This window comes from Grampus griseus (assembly GCF_964374135.1).
Source record: "Grampus griseus genome assembly, chromosome: 11".
Classification (NCBI taxonomy): Eukaryota; Metazoa; Chordata; class Mammalia; order Artiodactyla; family Delphinidae; genus Grampus; species Grampus griseus.
Window position 1 is genome coordinate 40,084,309 of NC_139005.1, and position 24,797 is coordinate 40,109,105.

At 55.3% G+C, this 24,797-nt stretch overlaps 1 protein-coding gene across 1 annotated transcript in view; it reads right to left on the reverse strand.

Annotated features, from left to right (window-relative positions):
• Positions 1–1,425: 1,425 nt before the first annotated feature.
• Positions 1,426–24,797, reverse strand: part of FAIM2 (Fas apoptotic inhibitory molecule 2) — a 29,972-nt gene continuing 6,600 nt past the window's right edge. The window contains exons 4-12 of the mRNA XM_082666348.1: positions 24,473–24,537; positions 23,946–23,999; positions 17,800–17,850; positions 17,459–17,498; positions 16,930–16,967; positions 16,302–16,389; positions 15,916–16,011; positions 14,198–14,251; positions 1,426–1,695 (exon numbers count right to left, since the gene is read on the reverse strand). Of these exons, the coding sequence (XP_082522474.1) occupies positions 1,546–1,695; positions 14,198–14,251; positions 15,916–16,011; positions 16,302–16,389; positions 16,930–16,967; positions 17,459–17,498; positions 17,800–17,850; positions 23,946–23,999; positions 24,473–24,537 (636 nt within the window). The 3' untranslated portion in view covers positions 1,426–1,545. The remainder of the gene's footprint in view (positions 1,696–14,197; positions 14,252–15,915; positions 16,012–16,301; positions 16,390–16,929; positions 16,968–17,458; positions 17,499–17,799; positions 17,851–23,945; positions 24,000–24,472; positions 24,538–24,797) is intronic.

The following is a 24,797-nucleotide window of genomic DNA, read 5'->3' on the forward strand; positions in this document are numbered from 1 at the left end:
ATACCTAGTTATCCCCCCACCCCCAGGGGCAAACAGAGCCACCGGCATATGGGGAGAGAGGCAACCCTGGAGGGAGAGGCCAAGGAAGGGTCCAGGTATCCACTCTGAACCTCCCCGACTCCACACAGTAACTTTCCACTGGCCCAGTTAGCCGCTAGCAAGGGCAGGCTGCACGCTTCCCCCAGGTGTGGCCCCCGGGTCCACTCCCCAGCAGACTTGCAGGGGGCTGGGTGGCTGACGCACACCCTGCGTGAGATCTCAGCCGCCCAGAGGCTGATAAGGAGACCCGACCCCATCACATGGGGACCAGCTGGAGGGACTTGCCCTGGTTGTTAACATCAGCTGGACGCCTTCCAAATTGGAGAGATGAGGAGATAAGGAGTGAAACGGCGACATGGGCACTGCCAATGGAGGCCTCAGGAGGCCTGACTGGGGATAAGCCAGCAACTGGCAGAGGATGGGGGGAGGCTTTAGGAAGTGAGATGGGCAGAAAGACCATGGGGAAGGGCTGGAGGCAGGGCCGGACTCCCTCCTGATGGGGCTGGCTCAGTTGCTAGATAAGCCTCCCTTCCCTAGAACACCCGGTCCTCCAGGGCCCAAGCCCTCACTCAGCCTCAGGTCTGTGGGAGCAGCCTGGGAGTTTAAGAGAAGAGGTGAGCAGATGTTGGTTTCAGTCCTGCCACGCCTCCCAGGAGGATGCAGGTCTGGGTGAGTTAGCGGTGCTGCAGAGCCCAGGCCTCCCAGTTGGTTGGCTGCCTGCTCCCACCTCCCATGGAGCCTCAGGACAGGTCCCCACTCAGTAGCAGGGCCCCTGCCCCCACCTCCTGCCCCAATAGCTCTGTGTCATGACCCAGGAGGGTAAACCAAGGCAAGCACAGATGGTACTGGCTTCCTGCCCCTCTCTCTGCTGCAGGGCTCTGGTGCCTAGAACAAGCCGCTGGTCCCAGAGCTGAGAGAAGATAGGCAGCCTGGAACAGCCATCCTGTTCACCCACTATCCCCATCCCCCCACTGCAGAGCACCCACATCTTGTCTCCCAGTTGTCCTCTCCACCCCTTTCTTACCGAATGTCAAAACCTAACCTGGAAGGAGGGAGAGGAGGCAGGGGGTGGGCACAGGACAGTGTGCCCCATAGTCCTACAGCTGTGGCAACTTCAGGAGGGATCATGGTGGGGCTGCAGGCCTCGGCCAGGCTTCCTGGGATCTTTTTCCCACCTCTGAAATCCTGCTGGGCTTCTCCCACTCATCCCTTGGGTCCTCAAACCCAGAGGAACTTCCAGCCTCGACTGTCTCAGTTTGGGAGATATAACTGGGGGGAAGGGGTGGCACAGGGGATGGTGTGACCTGGGTACCGCAGGGCCCCTGATGGCATGGGTACAAGCTGCAGAAGGTGAGGATGAGGGCTGGCTGAGGGAAGTGAGCAGGCTGGCCAAAGGCTGGGCTGGCAACTAGCTTTATATCTGGGCTGGCAGGAGCACGGGGTGGGGGTGTCAGAGGACCAGCAAGGGGGCATTCTCTGAAGGAAGGCAGGGGTGGGAAGGGCTCCTCATTCCCGGTTGGTGCCAAAAAGCTGCAGGAAGAAGGTGAAGATATAGATGATGTCTAGGTAAATGTTGAGGGCTCCAAAAATATACTCCTCAGGGCTCAGCGAGTGGCGTCGGCTACCCATCAGCAACTGGGTGTCAAATGCCAGGAACTGAGGGAAGGGGGAAGAGAGAGAGAGAGGTCAGAAGGTCTGGTCACTGTGACACTGGCCAAGGGAGCCCAGTGTCCCAGCCCAGGCCCACCCCCAATTTTGTTATCACGGGCTACCTGGCTGCTCAGTGACCCTCCTGTGACAGCCCGGAATATGGCACTTTCCCAACACCTTCCATCCCTAATTCAACACTTATTTACTGAGCACCTACTATGTGCCAGCCACCAATGCAGGAAAGAACAAGACAGACAAGATCCCCGACTTCGTAGAGCTTAGAGTCTAGCGGGAAAGTAACTGTTAGTATGGTGAGTAACAAAGAGAAACACAAAGTGCCACAGGGGGCTGATAACGGGAACCTGACCAATGTGAGTGTGTCAGCGGTCAGGGAAGGCTTCCTGGAGGAGGGGACCTTCAAGCAGAGGCATAGTCTTCTTGCATTCCCTCAGGGCCCTACTCAGAGGATGAACGAATGCTCCATGTAACAGTGAGCAGGGAGCAGGCACTTGTTAGGTGCTTTACAGACATTAGCCTACTTTGTCCTAATAACGTCCCTATTGAGTAGGGATTCTACCTTTCTTAGAGGAAACCAAGGCCCAGAGATGTTCAGTACTTAACCAAGGTTACAGGGCTGGGAAGTGGCAAAGCCAGGATCTGCACCCAAGCAGGCTGGCTCCAGAGCCCCCTCATTTAGCCATTCTGCTCTGCAGCTTATGGGCAGCACCCAGGGTTAATGTGTTTCCTACCAGGAAACAGGCTCCCCCGAGAGCCCCAGTGACTTGCTCAGAGCTGCAGAGACAACGAGGAACACCATGCCATGCCTGCTTTCAGGGGCTCACCACTTAGTGGGGGACACTTACAGATGATTACAATAAAACCTGGTAAATGCCATAATTAGTGCTGATTGGGCAGGAGGAAGGTGGCCCGGGAGAGGTGACACTTTCCCTGGGGCTTGAAGTATGAGTAGGAGTTTGCTAGACTAAGCAGGCCTGGGGAAGCCCTGGAGGTGAGGGTGGTGGTGTGCAGAATGAGGAATTCATTGTGGCAGGAGCAGTGGGGCAAAGGGATGGATGGACAGAGGCTGGAGCCCAGGGGCCAGAGGCTCCAACAGGGAGCAGCTCCAGCATGTGGGACATCAAGGCATCTCACCCTTGAGGGCGGGGAGGTGGGCATGATTACAAGTATGGGCTTGAAAGTCAGACCGACTTGGATTCCAGTCTCAGCTCTGCTACTCACTAGCTCTGGGATCCTGGGCCAGGTTATTTAGTCGTTGTGAGCCCCTGAGTCCACCTCGGCAGAAGGGAGGTGAGTGTGCGTGCCTCCTGAGGATGTTGTGAGAGTGAGATAATGCGTGCAAGGTGCCTGGCAAGGTGCCTGACACACGGTAAGCACTGAATGAATGGTGGCTGTTAGTGGAGTTTTATTGTTATATCTGCAGAAGGAGAGGTGCCCTCTTGAGAACTTGTGTGCGCTGCTGCTGAGACTCAGGTCTCCTGCCACTCAGCAAGGAGGCAGAAATGTCACTAGGGAAGCTGTGTAGCCTTAACAGCAGGCAAATGGAGAACCAGAGCCAGGGCTGAGGGGGCCCTGCTCAGGGCATGAGAACACAGGACCGGAGCCGGAACGCCGGGGTTTGGGCTTCTATAGCTTGGAGCCATCACCCACTTGACCTCAGTGTCCTCACCTGCAAAATGGGACAGTAATGACAACCACACCAGGGTGTGGTTTTGAGGGTAAAGGTATCACAGCATATGTGTCATCAACTATAGTTATTCTTTAGTGTCGTTTTGCTCCACTCTACCCTGTTCCTTCTCAGTGTGATTTGGATTGCCAGGTAAAGTTTCCTTCTGTAGCAAGAACAGGCAAGGAGAGGGGCTGACTCAATGCTACCAGCTGCTTCACAGTCACGGCTGCCAGCATAAGTTAATAAACTGCTGATCTGGCTTACCAATCAGTCACTTGCTTGGTTGATTTCCCAGAGCCCGGTCATCCCTGGGTGAGCTAATGAAATTGAATCTCTCAACTAGAAGGCTTGGACCTGACCCGGTCTGGGGGTGGCCTCTCCAAGGAGCCTCCTAGAACAGCCAGCTGGCTTTTCTCTTGGAGAAAAGAGGAATGAAATGGTTTCTGCCCCTGTCCTTGGCCGATGGCCACGGATGCTTATCTACATGGGCTATCTGCGAGAGCCTGCCACAAATTTCAACCCCACTGCCCAGTAACACCCACCACTGCAACCTCATGCCTGTGAGCCAGCTGAAGGCTTTCCATTCATTTATTCCCAGCAGCATTTGTTGAGCATCTACTATGTTGTAGGGAACATGAAAGCAAAAGACATGATCAGAGATTACATTACGAGCATGCACTCACATAGGGGAAAGTAACTTGATAATCTCCCTGGGTGATGAGCGCTGTTCCCTAACATGTTGGCTGAGAGCAGATATCTTGGTCATAGTTAACATTGTAGTTGGCAGCTAAGATCTCAGTTGAGAGCCAACAACCAGATTGACCACTGACACCTAAAAGGACAGCAGGGGACTTCCCTGGTGGCACAGTGGTTAAGAATCCGCCTGCCAATGCAGGGGACACGGGTTCGAGCCCTGGTCCGGGAAGATCCCACATGCCAAGGAGCAACTAAGTCCGTGCGCCACAACTACTAAGCCCACACGCCTACAGCCCGTGCTCCGCAACAAGAGAAGCCACCATGATGAGAGGCCCGCGCACCGCAACCAAGAGTAGCCCCCGGTCGCCGCAACTAGAGAAAGCCCGTGCGCAGCAATGAAGACCCAATGTAGCCAAAAATAAATAAGTAAAATAAATAAATTTATAAAAAAAAAAATCCCCAATCCTGCCAAAGTCATAAAAAAAAAAAAAAAGAGGACAGCAGGTGCTTGAGTTGCGAGGCAACTGGATACAAGACCCTGAAGGGGAGGCATGTGGGTCAGGGGCAAGAGGCAGGAGCTGGACGAGGATGCTACTAACTTACATCTGAACCGTCTTTTCACACGCTAGTCCTTTATCTCACTTGCCCAATTCACTCTAGGAGGTGGATATTCACCCTTATTATTTTAAATATGAGGAAAGGAGTCTCAGAGCAGGTGAGTGACTTGCTGATGGTCATTTATCTAGCTGGAACCATATTACCTGTCTCCTACATTCCAACAGAGAAGGGGGGAGGGTGGGCTTGAAGGGAGGGAGGAAGCACTCACAGAGGGCAGAGGAGACAAAGGCAAACTTTCCTGGTTCACCTTATTGGCCAGGGCTGCACCTGGTCAGGGTCCCACGGCCATATACTCGGCCTGACCCTGCCTCGTCCAGGCTTATGTCTGCTGTCCTCCCAGAGATGAGGCTGAGAGGCTCTGGGGGAGCCATGCCATGGAAAGGGTGGCTCAGAGCCACCAACAAACAGGCACTGAATACAAAAAGCTGGGGTTGCAATGTGTTGAATCAGCATAAAAAATATACGTGGACCATGTCCATGCTACAGAAATGCCAGCATAAGGGCTCAAAGCAGCACACCCAAGGCTGTTCACGGCAGCTTAGGTTCTAACAGTGAAACCCTGGAAACAAACCCAAGCTCTATTAACCAGGGGATTGTTAAGTAAACTGTGGGCAGCAGTGCTGAAGCAGAAACATCTCTGATATACACTCTTATGAGAAAAGCACAACTTGCAGAAAAATCCAAATCACATGAGCCCCTTTATGTAACAAAAAAACCTCACAAAACTATATGTTATAGGGGGCCTACATAGCATATATCTATAAAATGCATATAGAGAGGTCTGGAAGGAGAGACAACTGACCACAGCTGTTACACAGCCAAATGACATTTGCTTTATCTATATCATTTAAGATTTAAAAAAATGAAATATATGAATAAGTGTATTCATACATTATATTAGAAAAAACTAAGAGAAGGGTTAAAGTAACACAAAAGAAGAGTTTGTGAACGCTTTCATTTAACTGTCCCCATAATCCCCTGGGACAGGTATTGCGTGATCATCTCCATCATGGAGCTGAGACTGAGGCCCAGAGAGTATAAATGACTTGCCCACTTCACACAGCCGAGAGGACAGACAATCCCATTCTGTTTCCACCATGTGATTGACACTGCTTTGGGGTGTGGTGTGGTGTGGTGTGTGTGAGTGAGAGAGAGTGTGTGTGTGTGTGTGTGTGTGTGTGTGTGTGTCTGTGTGTGTGTGTGTCTGTGTGTGTGTGTGTCTGTGCGACGCGCAGGTTCAGCGGCCATGGCTCACGGGCCCAGCCGCTCTGCGGCATGTGGGATCTTCCCGGACCGGGGCACGAACCCGTGTCCCCTGCATCGGCAGGCGGACTCTCAACCACTGTGCCACCAGGGAAGCCCTAAGCGTGGGCTTTGAGGATTCCAGAGAAAAGAGACTACCAGCTTTAAGCCCTTGTGCCCTCGGTTGGGTGCAGGACAAGGAGAGGGGAGCTGAGTGGAGACTCGTCTGGGGCCCATAGAAGATACTTCTCTTGTCTTCAGCAACCTGGGTGTCAAAAGTTGAAATAGCACAGACGACCTCTGCATGCAGCCCTGGGTCCTGGGGAGCACTCCCAGGTGGGTCACCACCACCAAAGGAACAGGGTCTAGCAGCTGTGTGAGCCAGAAAGTCTGGCCCAAGATAAAAGGGGAGCAGTGTGAAAAGGTATGTGAAAGAGGAAGGGCATGCGTGTGATACAGTGCTTAAGAGCACGGACTGGGAAGTCGCATAGACCTGGGTTCAAAGCTTGCCTATGACCTTAGGCAACTGACTACTACTAACAGGTAATATTATTGATCACTGATGACACGCCAGGCACTTTCTGACTGCTTTGCACATATTAGTTCACTGAAAAGTCACAACCTACGAGGCGGGTACTATTATTATCTGCATTTTACGGATAAGGAAACAGAAGCACAGAGAGGTAACATGACTTGATCAGTCCACACAGCTCGAATGTGGCAGAGAATGGATTTGAACCCAGCTACTGTGCTCCAAAATCTGGTGTTCTGAATTATAAGGTTAACATTTACAATAAGGGTGAAAGCTACCATGGTAGTTGAGAGACTACCATGTTCCAGGTGCTAGGCTGTTTTCTTTTTTCTGTTCATATATTATCTTACAAAGCATTACCACAGCCTTGTGAGATAGTTAATATTAGCCTCATTTTAAGATGTGGCACAGAGAGATCAAGTAACTTGCCCAAAGGCCACAGTGGTAAGATGAGCTAGGCCTTGACTGTGGTTTGGGTGGGGTGCACGTGGCCACCAGAAGAGCCCCCCTGGCCCTCCTGATAGCACCTTTCCCGGCTCTGCCCCTGTATGCCTGTGTAGAGGCTCCCCTGCCCTGCTCCCTACAGGGACTCTGAATCACCCCTCCCTCAGTCTACCAGCACTGGGGCTGGGGGGTTCTTTCACCTTCTCCAGGTCAGGGTGTTGGTTTGAAAGGCTTGGTTTGAGCAGGGCATTGGTTTCGGAGGATTAGTGTCTCAGGAACTGAGACTGAGGTGAGGTCCAGGAGGGGGATACGAGTGCACTTTCCCCCCGAAGGAGCAATTACTGGTCAATCCACCCTCCCTCCTGCCACCCTCAGAGGAATCCACTCAATCTCGAGTGGGTTCAGATGAGGCCTCGAGTGGGCATCAGGGCTGTTGTGGTGGCAGAGGGTGGGCGGCAGGACAGAGAAGGTTCTCACTGGATATTTCAGGCTCATGTAAACCACTGAGGCAAAAGAGTCTCTAAACTCTGAATGAAATAAAGATGAGTCTAAAATAAAGTGATACCCCTGCCTTGGGTTTGTGTAGCCGTTTTTACTTTTCAAAGTGTTTCTCTAACTTTGAAGCAGGCAGGGCATCTATCATAGCCCCCGCTAGAAAAGCAGGGTAAGGGGTGGGGTGGGGACAGACTGGAGTCTCTTCCCCAAATCCCTCACATGCCGTGGGAGGATTCACAGGACACACAGATTCCCTGTTGGGGCTGAATGGAAGTAACGGCCCAAAGCCTAGCCTCAAGGTGACAGAGGCTGAGAAGGCCTCTCTGGGCCCTCCTGCTGTGGGGGGACCTCTCTAGGCCTCTATCTTCCCATCTGTGAAATGGACAGGGAGACAGAGTAGAAAGAATGCTGGGCTGAGAGTCAGGAAAATGGGGCTTTCATCCAGCTTGGCGGCCAACAGTGCATGCATGTGTGGTGTGTGTGTGTGTGTGTGGTGTGTATGTAGTGTGTTTGTGATGTGTATATTGTGTGCATGTGTATATGTGATGTGTGAGTGTGTGGTATGTATGCATGTGTGGTGTGTATGTGTGTGTGGTGTGTGTGTATGTAGTGTATATGTGATGTGTATATGGTGTGCACGTGTATACGTGTGTATGGTGTGTGTATGTGTGGTGTGTGTGTATGGTGTGTGTGTGGTGTGTGTGTGATGTGTGTATGGTGTCTTGTGTGGTGTGTATGTGTGACGTGTGTATGGTATGCATGTGTGTGGTGTGTGTGTGTAGTATGTATGTGTGTGTGGTGTGTGTGATGTGTGTATGGTGTCTGTGTGTGTGGTGTGTATGTGTGACGTGTGTATGGTATGCATGTGTGTGGTGTGTGTGTGTAGTATGTATGTGTGTGTGGTGTGTGTGATGTGTGTATGGTGTCTGTGTGTGGTGTGTATGTGTGTGTGGTGTGTATGTGTGACGTGTGTATGGTATGTATGTGTGTGTGGTGTGTACGTGTGTGTGTGGTGTGTACATGTGTGTGGTGTGTGTGTCTGGGTGTGCTCTCTCTGGGTCTCAGTGCAGGGAGGTCCCTGTCACTCTGAGGGCTCACAGTCTCAGTGTTCCTTTTCTTCTAGGAACTGAGAGCAGACGGTTGTGTGTGTCCCCTCAATGGTCAGAAGTCAACACCCAGCACTGGAGGCCCAGCACCTCTACAAACAAAGCACCTTCCTATCCAAGCTTCACTCATCCGAACACCACAGGCCCTGACGCATCCAGTACTGACCACACAGGCTCTCCGTGCCGCCCCATCCCTGACTCTGGGACACTGCAGTGGCCTCCTAACGAATCATCTCTCAGCCTCTCTCCTATTCATTAATCTGGCTTCTCACTAATCTTCCTTAAAGCATAGAGACTGATGTTTCCTGAGGTCCTCAAACTGGCCAGATGGGGCAGGCAGGAGAGAGTTCTGTTCCCATTGGGCCCATCACCTAATTTCTAAAGTCCTATTCCTGGTTTCTTCCCTAGGTATCCAGGCTTGGCTTCCTGATTTAATTGGCTGGGAGGCTTAGCTTCCCCAAAGAAGGACCAACTCCGAGGCAGAGCAACCTGCCCAGAGTCATGTAGGCAAAGAGGCTCAGTCCCTGCAGGAAAGCAGCTGGCCAGGCCCTGGGCGCCACCTGTGCTCCCTCGCTCGCTCGCTCTCTCTCTCTCCCTCTCCCTGCCTCAACCCTCCTGCTCTGTCCAAACCCCTCCACCTTGCCTCATCACCCAGCCCAGCCCTCATGTTCCTCTGCCTCACTTTCCATGGGCTCCTACAGAAAAGCACTCCAGGAGAGGGCACTAGACGGAGAGGAGGATGGGGCCAGCCTGAGGCCAGTACCTTTCGGCTGACTCACCCACTTCCGTTGGCATCTGAGTCTAGTGCCTAGAGGGGGGTTACGTGGTAGCGTGAGGGAGAAAACCCAAGCTTCTTGAGAACGTGCCAAGGCCAGTCGGGGTGAGGCCGAGGAGGGGCCCGTTCCTGCAGGCAGGACCACGGCCCTAAGAGGACTTGGCTCCCCACCTCCCCAGTCTCAGACTAGTCCATCTGGGTGGCCCTGCTCTCAAAGACGGCAGGGTCCTTCAGGGGAGGGGCTGAGGTCTCTAGGAGACAATCTTTTGCTGCTCACAGCCCTTCCAAGGCCCAGGCTGCTGGGGGTTGGGGTGGGTCTCACTGGGATCTGGGCCCTCCTCTGACACTTCTCTTCCCCCTTTTCTCACACATCCTCCTCGAGGCAGCAAGGAGGATAGGGATCGTTGAGTGACATTCTTGCCTAGCTGCAGTGCGGGAATGGCCCCTCATGGTGCTGAGAATTCTCCATCGGCTAGGGTAGGAGATGCCGGGATGGGCAGATGGAGAGACCAGGGTTGCGGGGCACTGATTCTGGGGATGGGTTGAAGCTACAGGACCACAGATTCTAAAGGACAGAAGTGATGCTGGAAGCAGGATCAGATTGAGGTCAAGGACCTTCTGACTTGAGCTCAACGGGGAGGAATGGGGACCTTAGTTCTCATGGGGCTGGGCCTCTGTGGGTCTCCATCCATCTGACACTGAGACGAGGGAGGGGAATGAGTCTAGCAGCCCCTCCTCAACTCTCCCCACGCCATGGGACCCAGGGGATGGGCTGCAGGTCGTCCCTCCTTTGAGCCAGGTGGCAGAGGGCAGGAGATGGGACTGGGGCATTGACACCACGTGCTCCTAACCATTGTTTACATAACCTGCAGGATGAGCCCCAAACTGTCAGAGCATTGCTCTCCTAATGAGACATTAACAGGTAATTAGGCGCAGTGGTTCCTCCCCGCCCCCCCCCCGCCCCCCGCCGTGACTCACAGAAGACTGACGCTATGTCAGCTATGCACCCATGCTTTCTTTGCCTCACTCTGACAGCGCCTCAGCCGGACCTGGCCTCTCAGGCGTCTGTTCATTCTGCAAACATCCAGGGGTGCCTGCTGTGCGCCACGCACTGTTCTAGGCACCACAGATGCAGCGATGAGCAAGCCAGACCCAAATCCCTGCCTTCAAGGAACTTAAATTCTGCTGGACGGAGACAAACAATAAATAAACCAGAAAAATAGGTAGTATGTCAGAGGATGAGACGTGCTATGGAGAAACGGGGGTGTAGGGAGCAACGTGTGTGCGTGCCTGCATGTGCGCGTGTACACACTCAGCACAAGAGATTGTAAATAAAGCAAACACTTGAAGGAGGGGAGAGAGGGAGCTGTGAGCAGATGGGAAGGAACAGACAGAGGCAACCGCGGGTGCAGGGGCCCCGGGCTGGGAGTGAGCCTGCCGTCCTCAGGAGCAGCAAGGAGCCAGCGTGGCTGCCCCAGAGTGGGCGACGGGAGGCCGTGAGGTCAGGGAGGGCCTGCAGGCAGTGGAGAGCGATTGCTGGAGGCCAAGCGGAGGAATGGCCTGACCTCATCAATGTTTAACAGGATCACTCTAGCTGCTGTGGTGTGGGACACAGACTGTCGGGGCAGCACCCGTGGGAGGCCATTTCAAGAATCCAGGTGGAAGGTGATGGCGACATGGACCAGGAAGTAGCCGTGAAGGTGGAGAGAAGCAATCAGATTCTAGATAGAAGGTGAGGCCAACCGGATCTGCTGCTGGGCCAGTTGTGGGGCGTGGGGAGAGTGAGGAGTTGACGTGTCATCAAGGCATTTGGCCTGAGTGACTGAAAGGATGGAGCTGCCACTTACAGCAACAAGGAAGGCTGTGGGAGGAGCAGGGGTTCAGGGGAAGAGCAGGAGCTCAACTCTGTGCACATTAAGTTTGAGGTGCCCATTAGATTTCCAAGTGTGGACACGGAGTAGGCAATTGGCAAGTCTAGTGTGGGATTCCCGGCTAGCGATGTAAAATTTAGGGTCATCATCATAAAAGATGGTATTCAAAGTCTTGAGACAGTCTGAGATCCCCTAGGGAGTGAGTGTGCACGGTCCATGGCCCCAGAGCCCTCCAGTGTGACCCGGGAAGCAGGAAGAAAACCAGGAGAGCTGATGCCTGGATACCAAGTGAAGAAGATGCTTCTAGGGGGAGGGAATGAGCAATTGTATCAAATGCTGCTGAGAGTCGAGCAAGATAAGGACTGAGAAATGACAGCTGGATTCAGTCACAGGGAGGCCATTGTGGACCCCGGAGAGAGCATTTTTAAGAGGGTAAGAGAGAATGGGAGGAGGACTGAGTAGAAAGAAGGGAGGAAGGGAGGAGAGGAATTGGAGAGAGTGTAGATTCCATTTTAAGGAGCTTTGCTCTAATTAGGGGGGCTAGAGGGAGATATGGGTTAAGAGTGTTTTGTGTGTTGTTGTTTTTTCAGTTGGGAGAAATTACAGCCTGTTTCTACGCAGATGGAAATAATCCAGTAGCGAGGGCAACACTGATGGTGCGAGAGAGGGAGGGGGAACACTGCTGGAGAGATCACCCCAGCCTCTCCCCACTTCAAGCCAACAGAAGTTGTCCTCTTTGAGGGGGACGATGGGGGTTCTGGCAATGGCACCAGGCTGGGCACAGGACACCTGGGTCCTGTCCTAAATCGGCCCCTTACTGGAGGTGGGACCCTGTGCCAGCCCCTTAACACCAGGGACTTCGGATGTGGAAAGCGGGTCTTCACATGTAGAAAGCAGGTCTAACAGCAGCACTACCTCCCTCCCTGGGTTGTGATGGAGATCCAGTGAGGTAATAGGTGTGAAAGTGCTTTGTAAAATGTAAAGGGTGGAACAGATGGTTGGGATTATTTTTATTATTCTAATAATGCAAGGGGTTATTAAACGAATTTCAAGGATTACTGTTCATCCAACCCAACTTGTACACACAGCCTCCCCGCATAGCTGACACACGTGCTGTGTCCTGATCGGCGCGAAGCCAAGTAAACTCCCTGACCCTCCATCAGCGCTCGCCCTCCTCCCACTCTGCCCGGCACGGACCCCTCTTCTTCCATGTGTCCCTGGCAAACACTGTCCTCTGAGGCCTCCCCAGTCTCCCTCCCCTCAGTCTGACCCTCCTTCCTTTCCTCCTAGCCGACACCCTCCCACCCCAACCTTTTCATCAAACTTTGTCTTTAGCAGGTACTGTGTGCAGGAAAGAGTGCTGACCAGGAGCCAGAGAAGTTAGTGTTGCAGGATGACCAACCATCCTGGTTCGCCCAACCTTGGAGTTCCTAGGGGGTTCCCCCAAGAAGTGAGACTTCCAGTGCTAAAACTGGGAAAGTTCTGGGTAAACTGGGATAAGTTGGTCACCCTAGTCTTGACCAAGGCCAATCACACTTAGTTGATTTACCATTATCTTGCAGGGAAACCTTGGAAAAATCACGTAACTTCTTTGGGGTTAAGTTTTCTCATCTCTAAAATGAGAGGCTTGAAGTTTCACTAGACCCCTTTTTCAGTCCTGTCCAGCCCTCAGCTTCTGAGCCTGGAGGCCATTTACTCCATAGGTATTTACTGAGTGCCACCATGTGCCATGCACTGTGCCCTTCCTGCTGACTGTGGCATCCTGGGCACATAGCACACACCTCACACTTCGTAGGTGCTCAATGAAGACCTGTGGAAATGAATGAATGAATCTGCCACACCTCCATTCCTGGCTCGATCCCTATCCACACCCCCAAAGTCTCTGCTCATAGTTCTGACCCCCTATTTTCCCCCCATCTCTGCTCCCCCACTCTGTCAGCCATAAGCCTCTGGAACCTGTGATTAAGCCCAGAACTCTGACCAGACTGAGTTGAGCTGAAAACACCAGTGAGGGAGAGGAGGGTCTGGTCACTGCTCCCACTGGCAGTGGACGTTTACCTTGGATGCCACCCCACCGCATAAGAAGATGTCACCAACACAGGCTTGCCCTGGTGCACCATCACATTCAGGTGCTGGGAGCCCACTAAGCAAAGGACCTGTGTTGGGCTGCTCTAGGCAGACATCTGCCCCTGGTCACCTGCATCTCCTGGGCATCTGCCTCCAGCCACCCCACTCCCTTCCCACCTAGCCTCAGACCCTGTGTTGGGCTGCTCTAGGCAGACATCTGCCCCTGGTCACCTTCATCTCCTGGGCATCTGCCTCCAGCCACCCCACTCCCTTCCCCACCTAGCCTCAGACCCTGAGTGGGGCTCTGGAGCCATCTGTGCGGATCCCCAGTCTAACCCTCCACTTCCAGGATGCTGTCTGCTGTCTGCAAGTCATTTAAACTCTCTGAGCTTCAGGCTCCTCATCTGAATCTGAGAACAGCAGAACCTAGTTTATAGAGTTATGGTGAGGATTCAGTACGTGTGCAGAGCTTGCTGTGGGAGAAGCAAGTGCTCAAAAAATACCAGCTATCATTGTTATCATAACCATAATCATCAGCATTAACACTCTCAGTCTGGTGAGGACGGCCAAGGACAAGCTCAATCTAAGTGCATCTGTCACAGGGTACCTGGAATCTCCCTTCCTCCAAGAAGCCTTCCCAGATTACTCCCAGCAGAGCAAGGACTAACTTAGTCCATGCGGCTGGGACACCCTCACTCTCCCACCCCAACAAGCAGCACTGAACCTCCCCAGGAGTCAGGGGTACCTCTTCCCAGCTCTGTCTAAAGCGTCAATCCTGTTGTTACGACCTTCCTTGCCCCTCTGCCCAGGTCAGCTGGTCTGTCTTAGAGACCTGACAGCACTGAGCCCCTCTGCGCCCACTGGTACTTCACAAGGGTTCAGAGAAGAGGACTATGAGGAAGATGGGGATGGTGGAGGGACCTGAGGACATGGTGGGAGGCTGAGAAGGCAGGGCCCCCGGGAGGCCACACTCACCAACGTAAACACGCCTGCTCCCAGCACGGCATACACTGCATGGAGCCAGGGCACCTGCAGGGCAGACAAAAAGTGGGCTCAAGGATGGCGAGATGGGCAGTGCGGCAGAGGGGCAGGGAGAAGGGATCAGTCCAGGAATGGAGGGTGTGGCACAGACCTCCCCAGTGGGGGCCCTCTCTCACCCCCCCAACCCTGCCCCAGACTGAGAGGTCCTTAATCCCCTGCGTGCTCATGGTGGGTGGGGGAGCCCCAGGGTAACAGTGATCCTGGAGGGCTGGCAGGCGAGGTCCAGACGGGCCAGCACTTCTTTCCTCCACACACAGCCCCAGGCTCAGGCTGGCCCTGGGTGACTCATCCTATGGGGTCCCTGCCATCCTCCCAGCCTGGGTCTGGCCTGAGGCTGTGCCCTTCTCCCAGTGTGGACTCATCCCTGTGCCGTCTGTCCCCATGTCGGGAGCTTCCTGGCTCTGCCTGTGTGGGTAAAGGGGCTCAGGTAGAAGGGGACAACGACTTAGGCCCAGGGGTTGGGGGGGCATCTGGCATCCCTGCCAGCTGTGCTTGCTGGGATCCCCTGCAGAGGCTGGAACGGCACCCCTTCCCAACCTCTGCTCCCCCCGGGCCTCAGGGGCACCCAGCTGAGTGCGGAAACCTTGCAAGAGGTGCCAAACGAGCCGTGCCCTCTGAAGAGCCTTCCCGCAGAAGACTCCTGGAAACACAGGCATTCCATCAGCCTGACCCGGGTCGATAAGGGGTTCTTGGAAGCTCTGGGGCCCCTTCCTGTACCCCTCCCCCCCATCCTAGATACACAGAGGGCCCCCAGGCCAGCTCCGGCTCCTCCCTTCGTCAACAGGATCCTGGGAAGAGCCAAGGAAATGCCAGAACCAATCCTGACGTTCTGGACTGGGAGGCAATAACCTGGGGCTGGGCAGGATGGGGTAGGGAGGGGGAGTGAGGAATACTGCTCTCAGCCCGGCAGCAAAGGGGCAGTGGGGGACCCCCGTACTAGAGGTAGCTAAGAGGAGGTAGCGGCAGGTACAAGCCCTGAGCCCTCAGCACGGGTCCAACAGCTGCTCTCTTGGGTTCCCAGGGTTCAAACCCCCTCCTGTGATGCCCCAAGTCCGCCCCTTCTCCACCTGCAGCAGCCTGAGTTCCTGGAATGGGTCACTGAGCCCTGAGCAGTCTTAGTGGGATTTCCCAGGCAGGCCAGACATTTCTTAAAGAGCTGAGATTCAGCTGTCCCCATGGACACCCTCATGGGGCAGGGGTATGTTCAGAGCCCCACTGTCCCATTTCCCGCCTGCCTGGACAGCCAGATCCTGCCTCTCTGCACTTGACTGATCCCCCAAGAGGCCCAGGAAGCCCTTCCTCAGGGCCCCTCTGGGCCTGGTGGCCCCATGGAGCTCCGGAGCCCCCTCCCCGGCCTAGGGTTTAAATGATCTGAGCCCTCCCCCTCAGCCTCACCTCCCCCCTAGTGGAGAAGATGGGAAAGGTGAAGCGGATGTGGCTTGTGGAGTGGGCAGGTGCCCAGACCTGTCAAGAAAAGCCTCGCTTCGTTGTTTGCTTACACTGCCAAGCAGCCCGGGGCAGGACAGGATGGCAGGCTGTGAGCCCTTGGCTCGCGGCCTTCCCTGGAGGGTGTAGGAGGAAACGGCACCCTCGGGCCGGCAGTCCCACCCCCGCCATCCCCATGGGGCCGGCTGGGAGACCTGGAGACTCACATATTGGAAGGGCAGGAGGATGGCCAGGATGAGTCCACTGAAGAAGAGAGTCATGAGCAGCACGAAGAGCACACCTTGGCAGGACGTGAAGTCAAACTGCAGGGGTAGGACAGGCGTCAGCTGCCGGGGCCCTCAGGCCTGCAGGGAGCGGCCCGGCATTCCTGGGGGCCCCGGCTGGGCAGTGTGCTGGCCAGAAGGCCGAGGCCGAGGCAGCAGGCCACCTTCCCGTGCTCACCCCAGAACCCGCTGTTCCTCCCCCTCCCATCCCAGGCGGCCTTCCCAGACACTACGCATGCCTTTTACCTCCCCCAGCTGGGGAATCCAAGCTTGCAGCCCACCGCCCCCGCTCCACCAACCTTCCCCAGCCCGAAGACCCCAGGGCTGACCTTGGTCTGGAAGCTAAAGACGGTGACCGAGAGGCAGACGAGGGCCGTGATGCCCAGGCACAGCAGCACAGATGTGGTGTTGTAGTAGCTGCAGGACGGGCAGGCCAGGGGGTCGGCTTCAGGGCAGGGCTTCTGGTCTCCCCTTGCCCTCCTCCCAGGTCCTCCCCTTCTGCCAGGACCTGATCCCACGACCTCTGGCTCCCAGCCTCTCCCCTTTCCCAGGATCCCCCTTCTCTCTGCTTCCTCATCCTTTCTACTGGGACTCACCCTCCCCAACATGCTCACACTCAGAATCCTGTTAGAAGGATCTCGAAGAGGTGGGAATGGGGGTGGGGAGGGGTTGTGCTGGTGCCTGGAGGTGGCTTATAGGGAACTGTGTGATCATGAACCTGGGGTCTTTTCAGCTGCAGCTTGAGAGGTGTCACCTTGCTCTTCTCCGTCTCCTACTCCCACCCACCAGCCTGGCCAGGTCCTGGAGGCCGAGTGCGGGAGAAGCGCGCTCCAAGCCCACGTCTCCTGCCTGCCTGAACGCCCCCCCCCAACCCCGTCCAAACGCTCCCTGGAAGGACTGTGCTTGGGGCAGCTCCCCTCGGGGTGTGGCCAGCCCCCTTCCGCCTGGCCCCTTTACCTGGACAACATCCCAGTGAGGTAGGCCATGGACAGGGTCTGAAAGGAGAAGCAGGATGAGGGAATGCTGGGGGCCCAGACACCTTCAAGGGCCAGCCTGGGTCTCCACCCCTTGCGTGTACCCCTCAACTCTGAGTCTGCTTTGCTCACACACACATTTACCTCCAGGATTTCTCCCGGTGAAGGAGGTCCCAGCCGTCCCTTTCTTTTTTCTGCAGCCCTGCTCGTCCCCCTTTCTAAGATTCACACCCTCCCCCCACCCCCAGCTCTTGTTATCCATAGCTCTAGGAGTCCCCATACAAACCTCTTAAAAACAAAATCACAATGGAAAGAGGGAGTGGATGGAGTGGGGAGAGAAAGGCTATTTGGAAAGAGAGGGTGGGGTGTCTTTGCAGAAGAAGTGGGGCGAAAATACCCCTGCCACCCCCAGTGACCTCACATCAGCTACCTCCAACTCCTAGCCCTCGAAGCTCACCCTTCAGCTCTCCTCCTCCCCATCCTCACTCAGCATCTGTCCCCACATCACTTACAAAGATGGTCAGGAGGATCAGGTTCCAGGGGAAATGCCTCCTGTAAGGCAAGCCACCGAGTTCAGAGGAGAGAGGGGGCGTGCCTGCAGCACAGGCTGGGTCATGCTGTCCTCGGAGCTTCTTCCTTCAGCCACATCCCCATGTGCCCCCATCTGTGCCTTCACCCTCCCCCCGCCCCGAGGTGCCAAGTAAAGGAGGGAGGGGCAGGCCTGCTTGATGGAGCCCAGAGAAGGATGGGGCCGTCTCAGGGGTGCACTGGCGGCAAGCAGGACTGGGGCCAGGACTTCCAAGGTCCTGCTCACGTTCCCACAGCCATGCTGCTCCTCAAGCCGTCATCATACCTTGGTCCAGAACAGCAGGCCAGGGTCAGGTAGGTCGCGAAGAAGACGGCGCTGTGAGAGACAGACGGATGCGAGAGCTGGCCGCCCCTGAAGGCCCTCCGCCCAGGCCCCTGCTCGTCCCACTCTCTGCCACCCCTGCCCACAGGGCACCAAGCAGGTTGCCACGGGTCGGGGCAGGGGTTGGTTAAGCGCACGATCATCTCAGAACCTTGCAATGGGCAGGGTGATGGTGTAATTCCAAAAGAAAGGAAGGGGAGTAAGATGAGCCTGCTTCTAGAAATACTGAATCTTGGGTGCCATGTGGTAGCTGACCACCCAGTGCAAAGTGGTTCCCCCCAGACAATATCTTATTACTTATATATATTTTGAAAAGCTCATATACAGTGTTCTCCATATGCCAGGCAGAGGGCTACATGCTTTATGAGGATTAGCTAATATAACCCTCATATCTTCTCTAGGAAGCACGTTCTTCACTTTATAACTGAGGCACAGTGAGGCCAGGTGAGCTGTCCAAGGTCATACAGCTACCACATGGCAGAGGCAGGGTTAGAACACAGGCTTTCTCCTCCAGAGTCCTAGCTTATAACCACTACCCCATACTGCCTCCTTTAGGCCTTTCCCTGGCCCTGTCACTACCTACAATGATCTTGTCTGTCCTGCCAGCACCTGGCACAGCAAGAAGTACCTGTGGCATGAATTTCTGGATCAGGTGGCCGTATCCATTGGGAGACTGGCAGGAAGCTCAGGTGGAACCCAGAGACAGGGGTCAAGGATTAAGGATTTTCTGGAGAGCAGTGGAGGTGGAGGCCAGTCCAGGAGGTGGGACATGAGGGCTGAAGACCCAAGGCTGGGGCATGCTCATGTCTACCTAGATTGGTGCCTACACCAATGCATGGTCTCCAGCTCTCAGTGTGCCCTCAACACACGGCACCTGTCATCCTTCCCCATCTCCCTCCTCGGTTCTCTCACGCATCCCCTACAGCAACAACGCCAACCATCCTCCTTCATCTGCAAACCTCCCAGGCTGCCTCACTCTCCCGCCTGGTCTGGCCTGATGTGTCCCAGAAAGATTCGAGATGAGGTGGGGGGCTCCACTGGCTCCCTGCCTGCCGCCTGCAAACATCGCGTCGTGCATCTATGTGTCCTTCCTCCTGTCCCTCCTCCCATCCCAGGTGAATCCCCCCAAGCCTCTGGGTCCCACACCCTCAACTGCCCTGCCATCCACGGCTACATCTTCTCCCTCACAAACCTCCTCAGCTGTTCTCCATCTTTAACCAACATCTTTCCCGGCTCCAGCTACTGCCACTTTACCCACCCTCACAGCCAAGCTTCTTCAGAAAGTTGTCTCCACTCACGGCACCTTCTCCAACTCACAATTACTCCTCAACTTAACAAACCAGCCCCTGTCCCACTTAATGAGAGCTGGCTTTGCCACATCACTATGACTTTGTTGAGTCCAACTGACACTTGTCCATCCTTATCTGACCTGGACATGCTGACATCTGATCTCTCTCGTTGTTTCCCTGATCCCACAATGACACAGCCTTGGGTCCCCTCCTACCTCCCTGGTCACTCCTCCTCCATCTCCTTCAGCACAGGGTCTCTCCCATCAGACTGTCTCTTCATGATCCTCCTGGGTGGGCTCACTCATTCCTAGGACTCCCTGTATCAGGCAGATGCCCATGACTCACACACCATATTTCTGATCTAGAATTTCCTTCTCAACCTCAGACCTGAATAACCAACTGCCTACTGGGCAAACACGGCTGTTATGCAGCAGGTTAGAGCCGAATCTGCCCTCTTCCTTGCTCCTTCTCCTGCATCCCCTGTTGCAGAGGATGTCATGCAGCCTCCGAGTCACCCAACCAGCGACCTCGGTCAGCCTTGACTCTCACCCTGCCATGCCCAGCTAATCACTTGGACCTGCTGATCCTCTACCCAGGCAGTTCTCAAATCTGTCCCCTTCTCTCCATCCCCACGACCACCCTTTTAGGTCGGGTCATCTCTGTCTATCGGGTCCTTCTGCTTCCAGTCCTGCCTTCCACTCTCCAAGCTATAGGCAGATCCCATCATGTGACTCTCCTGTTTAAAATTCCAAAGACCTGGTGATGCCCTGCCTGATCCGCCCCCCCGCCTACCTCTGCAGCCCACCCCGCACCGCACTCCGCCCCTCCATCTACCCTCATGGCCCTCTGCACCCTCACAGTGTGCCCACCACTCTCTGCCCCTACTGGAAAGGACCGACTGGCGAGGATGCCTGGGGCTGAGGTTGGAGGGGCTTCCTCTGTGCACCACGGGCATAACTCAACCAAAGCCTGCACCCCACACCCCATGGGTCTGCTCATCTGATCCCCACCCAGATGTAGCACCTGGAACAACCTATTGTCCAACCCGGGGCCTGGCACGGCTTAGGCAATCTTTAAGTACTTCTGGGTGAAATGTGAAAGCACAGGGAAGGTAGGGGTTGAGACGAGCCTATTGGGTTTGGTAAGTAGGAGCCCTCCATCCTCACCCTCTCCTATTCTTCAGGGGTTCTCAAATGAGGCATCACTGCTGTCACAGTGATGGAGGGGTTCTCAGTGCCAGGGCCAGGGCTGCAGGCCATCCTGTTCCGTGAGGAACAGTGGGGTCGTCCTGCCCCAGTTTTTAAGAAATACCCCAGCATCTGCTCTCTTTCGGTCTCCCTTGAGTCACCAGTTACTTCGACAACAATAATAATAATAATACCCTTGTCTATGTGTATCCTGGTTGTGGGGCCTGTCTCCCTGGCCAGACTGGAAGCTTCCTGAGGGCAGGGCCCAGCCTCCTTTTCTCTCTGGTCCAGAGCTCCTCAACCCTCAAGACGAGTGGTCGGGAGGAAGGGCAGAGGGACGGACGACCTGGAGCGTATGGGGCAGTTTGGGAGCCTGACCCTCATTTCACATCCCAGCTCTGCCACCACCATCGTGTGACCTTGAACGGCTACTTAATTGCAGAGCTCCAGCCTCCTGCCTTGTAAAACGGGAATGCTGGTACCAACTCACTGGGCTGTAGCGAGGACTGAATGAGAGCATGCAGTCCAGCCTTGAGCACAGAGCCTGGCACTGGGTAGGGACCTGAAGATGGGAGTTATTATTATAACTAGAACCTGGCTAACTGACAGCTTCCTGGAGAGGCTCGGACCCACCTCCCCCAAGTCTGGTCTCACACTTTTCCTCCTCTGTCCGGTCCCCCCACCTCCACCCCACAGCCCTCACTCCTCCCCTGCACGGTGGGGAGGCCCGCAGTTCCTGCTGCCAAGGCTCAGAGGGAGCAATCAGACAATAAGGCGAGAGCCCACTGAGGGAGATGATTGGGGCCTGGAGAAAGAGTGGGCGGGGGAGGGGGTGGTGCTGGAAGGCTGCCATCCCAGGGAGCGAAGAATAAATCACAGAAGAAGTGAAAGACAGACTTGCTTGTCAGAGCCTGGGCCTCAGGGCCTGAGCTAGAGCCGTGGTCTGTTTACAGAATGTCAAGACCAAGGCACGAGGCTCAGGTGGAGGCCAGGGTCCAAACCCAGTGTCCTCCCCCAACTTATGATGCTCCAGGACCAGTCCCAGGCTGTGGGGAGGCAGCAGAGCATGGAGGGGAAGTGCACGAGCTTCTCAATCAGAAAGACAGGGTTCAATCCTGGCTCTGCTGCTTAGGAAGCAACATCTTCTCTCTGAGCCTCAATTTTCTCATGTATAAAATGGGGATAATAGGGCTTCCCTGGTGGCGCAGTGGTTGAGAATCTGCCTGCTAATGCAAGGGACACGGGTTCGAGTCCTGGTCTGGGAGGAACCCACAGGCCGCGGAGCAACTAGGCCCGTGAGCCACAACTACTGAGCCTGCGCGTCTGGAGCCTGTGCTCTGCAACAAGAGAGGCCGCAATAGTGAGAGGCCCACACACCGGGATTAAGAGGGGCCCCCGCTTGCCACAACTAGAGAAAGCCCTCGCACAGAAACGAAGACCCAACACAGCAAAAATAAAATAAATTAATTAATAAACTCCTACCCCCAACGTCTTCTTTAAAAAAAAAAAATGGGGATAATAACTGTATCTGCCTCGTAGGGCTGTTGTTAAGGATCAAATGAAGAATATCTGCAAATCACATGGCACAGTGCTACATACATAGAAAAAGACCTGTTTTATTCTTACTGCTATTAAGGGCTTGGTATTTGGAGGACGTGAGACCCACTAGGTGTCAGACCTGCTAGGTCTCAGACCCAGAGGCAGACTCAGGACTGGATAGCGATGTGGGGAGGGGGCAGGATGGGGCAGAGCAACAGGCTGGCTTTCTAGAGAACAGGGCAGCATCTTGGTGGTGAATTCCCAAGCACCTTTAAGGCTTGGCGACGCTCCATGGAAAGCACACGGTCCATGCCCACTTCCGACTTCTCTCCACACCCACCCACCCCTGAGTCTGGGACAGCATCTGTTTTCTGCCTGGAGATGCTGAGGAGGAAGGACCTCTCACCAGAGGTCAAATTCTCACACCATTCTCAGTGGGGTGGACTCTGCCCTCAATTCTAGAGCCTGCTTATTCTTGGACTGTCCCCCTGCCACCATCTGCTTAGGGCACAGAGTCCCAAAGACCCTCCCGCAGGAGGCCTGACGAGGGGCCTGGGGACCGCATTCCCGAGGTGGCAGGGCGCAGAGGCTGCCAGGCGGTGCTGATGTGCCGGGAGCCATGCCAACCCGCCACGGGGGCTGGCCGGGGTGGCAGTTCCTGGGGCCTCATCAGTTTTAGCCTACAGTGCCCCCCATCCCCCCAAATGCCCGCCTCCCTGCCTGGTCTGCAGACAGGCCCTCTGTCCTGTGCCCTAAGAAAGGCTCTGGGTGTGAATGTCTCCTCCCCTGGGATCCCCAACTTGGCTGAGCTCCTCCTCCACTCCTCCGGGGAGCCCCAGAGGCCAGGATGTCTCCTTCCTGTCAGGCTTTGGCTGGCTTTTGTTAACTTGAGGCCCACTCTGGGACTGTTCTGGGCTCGGGTGGTCCAGGAGGCTCTGGGCTGAGCCTACGTTCCCACCAGACCCCCATCCAGGAACAGGCCTGGGACAGCTGTAGTGTGCAAGCTCCTTGGGTGGACATTCAGAGCCTCCACCCCGGAAGGCCTCGCTTCTCTCTGGGATGTCCCGATTCCCCTCACGGAGGCTTGCGGTGCTCCGCCAGCCTGGTCCCTAATTTACCCAATGTACCACGTGTGCTCCCACTCCCAAGCGTTTACTTAAGTCACCCCAGTCCCCAGGCCCCTTGGCTCATTCTTTGAGGCGCACCCGCTGACATGGACTGAGGGCTCCCCCTCCTCTGAATGCTGCTCTTTCACAGGCTGCCTTGTATGCCCACCACCTTCCCCTGCAGAGGCCTCCTCTCCACCAGCTCCAGTTCTGGCCTGGGCTCACAGTAGGTGCTGAAGGAGACTTTGCTGACAGTAGTTCTGCTTTGAACGGGGTGGTCTGGCCTGGAAGTATCCAGAATGACTCCTTAATTGCCCACATAGGAGGGTCAGAATAACCTCTCAAGTCACCTGCCATGCTCCTTAAAGAGTAGAGTATATAAGCAGAAGCCAACTGCTCGAGGGGAAGGGAGTCTGCCAAGTAGAGGGGTTAAGAGTACAAGCCTCAACCTGAATCTTGGGTTTGAATCCCAGCTCTACCACGGCCTACCTGTGTGACCTTGGGCAAATTACTCAACCTCTCTGAGACTTAGTTTTCTGAGGAGTGAATGCAACACTGCATATCAAGCACGTAGAACAATGCTCAGCCCTTATTAGGCACTTTATAAGTGGTATCTCTTATGATTAATAATTCACAAGCATTAATTACAACTATGTTAATATTGAGTAGCAACATTATCATTAGTGTGGGCCAAGGTGTCCCAGCCCCCCTTCTCCTCCAGGCCAAGGTCTGGGTCTCCCTAGCCATGACCCCAGTTCCACCCTTCCCTCCTTGGGCAGGCACCAGAACCAACGCCCATCTCCTCCCCTCCCCCTCAGCTCTACACACCCCAGAAGGCCCCTTCTGGCCATGCTCTTATGAGGCAGTTCCTATGGGATGGGGAGAGGTCATGGGCTGGGATTCTGTCAGCGGAGATTTCCCACCTTGGCTGTGGAGGGTGTTCTGGGAAGGGGCCTGGGTATACTTACTAGGATGCCCAGTACCAGCCTGGGTTGGCCTGGACATAGTCCTTAACGGGGTCACTGCAGAGAAGGGAGGGAGAGAGAATCAGAATTTACCCTCTGTCTCCATTTCTAGTTCAACATCTGCACCTGCCCCCGCCACCCCCCCACCCCCCGCCCCACCCGCCAGTTCACAGGACTCGAGAGGAAGAAAGGAGAGACCACACCCCTGGTGGGGGAGGGAGCTCCAGCCACAGTCTCCCAGTCTCAGGCTGAGACGTGGATGCGCCCAGGTGTAGGGCTGCTGCATCTGAGAGGAACGACTGCTTCACAGACACCTGCAGGCCCAGAAAGCACGGGGCCACCCCCTGCTGGACGGAGGACCCCTCCCTGTGCACGGTCTAAGGTTCTTCCCAGCATGAGGTGGGCCGCTGCCCTGCACCAGCATCTTCAGGCAGACGGTTCTAAGAACAGTCTGACTCTGGACCCTCCTCCCCAGGCCGAGACCTGGCGCCACCACCTGTGGAACGTGCGGCTCCACACAGCCAACTCACCAGAAGGTAAAGAGAGCCACGACACCCAAGGTCACCAGCAGCTGGATCAGCAGAATGGTATAGACCTGGGGGTGGGAGGGGGTTCCGCTCAGCTTGGGGGGCCCTGTTGGGGGCCAGAGAGGCTCAGGCCCCCAGCAAGGCTTAGGGAGACCCCAACTTCCCGGCGACTCCATCTACCCTCCAGACCCGCATCCTGGGCCTTCCACCCTCCTTCTTAGGGGGCATCGGAATGAATCCAGGACAAGGCGAAAGGACAGCAAAGACACTCCAGAGCCCACACCCATGGCATCTGGAGAGAAGAGACCACGTGTTCAGCCGCAGCAGG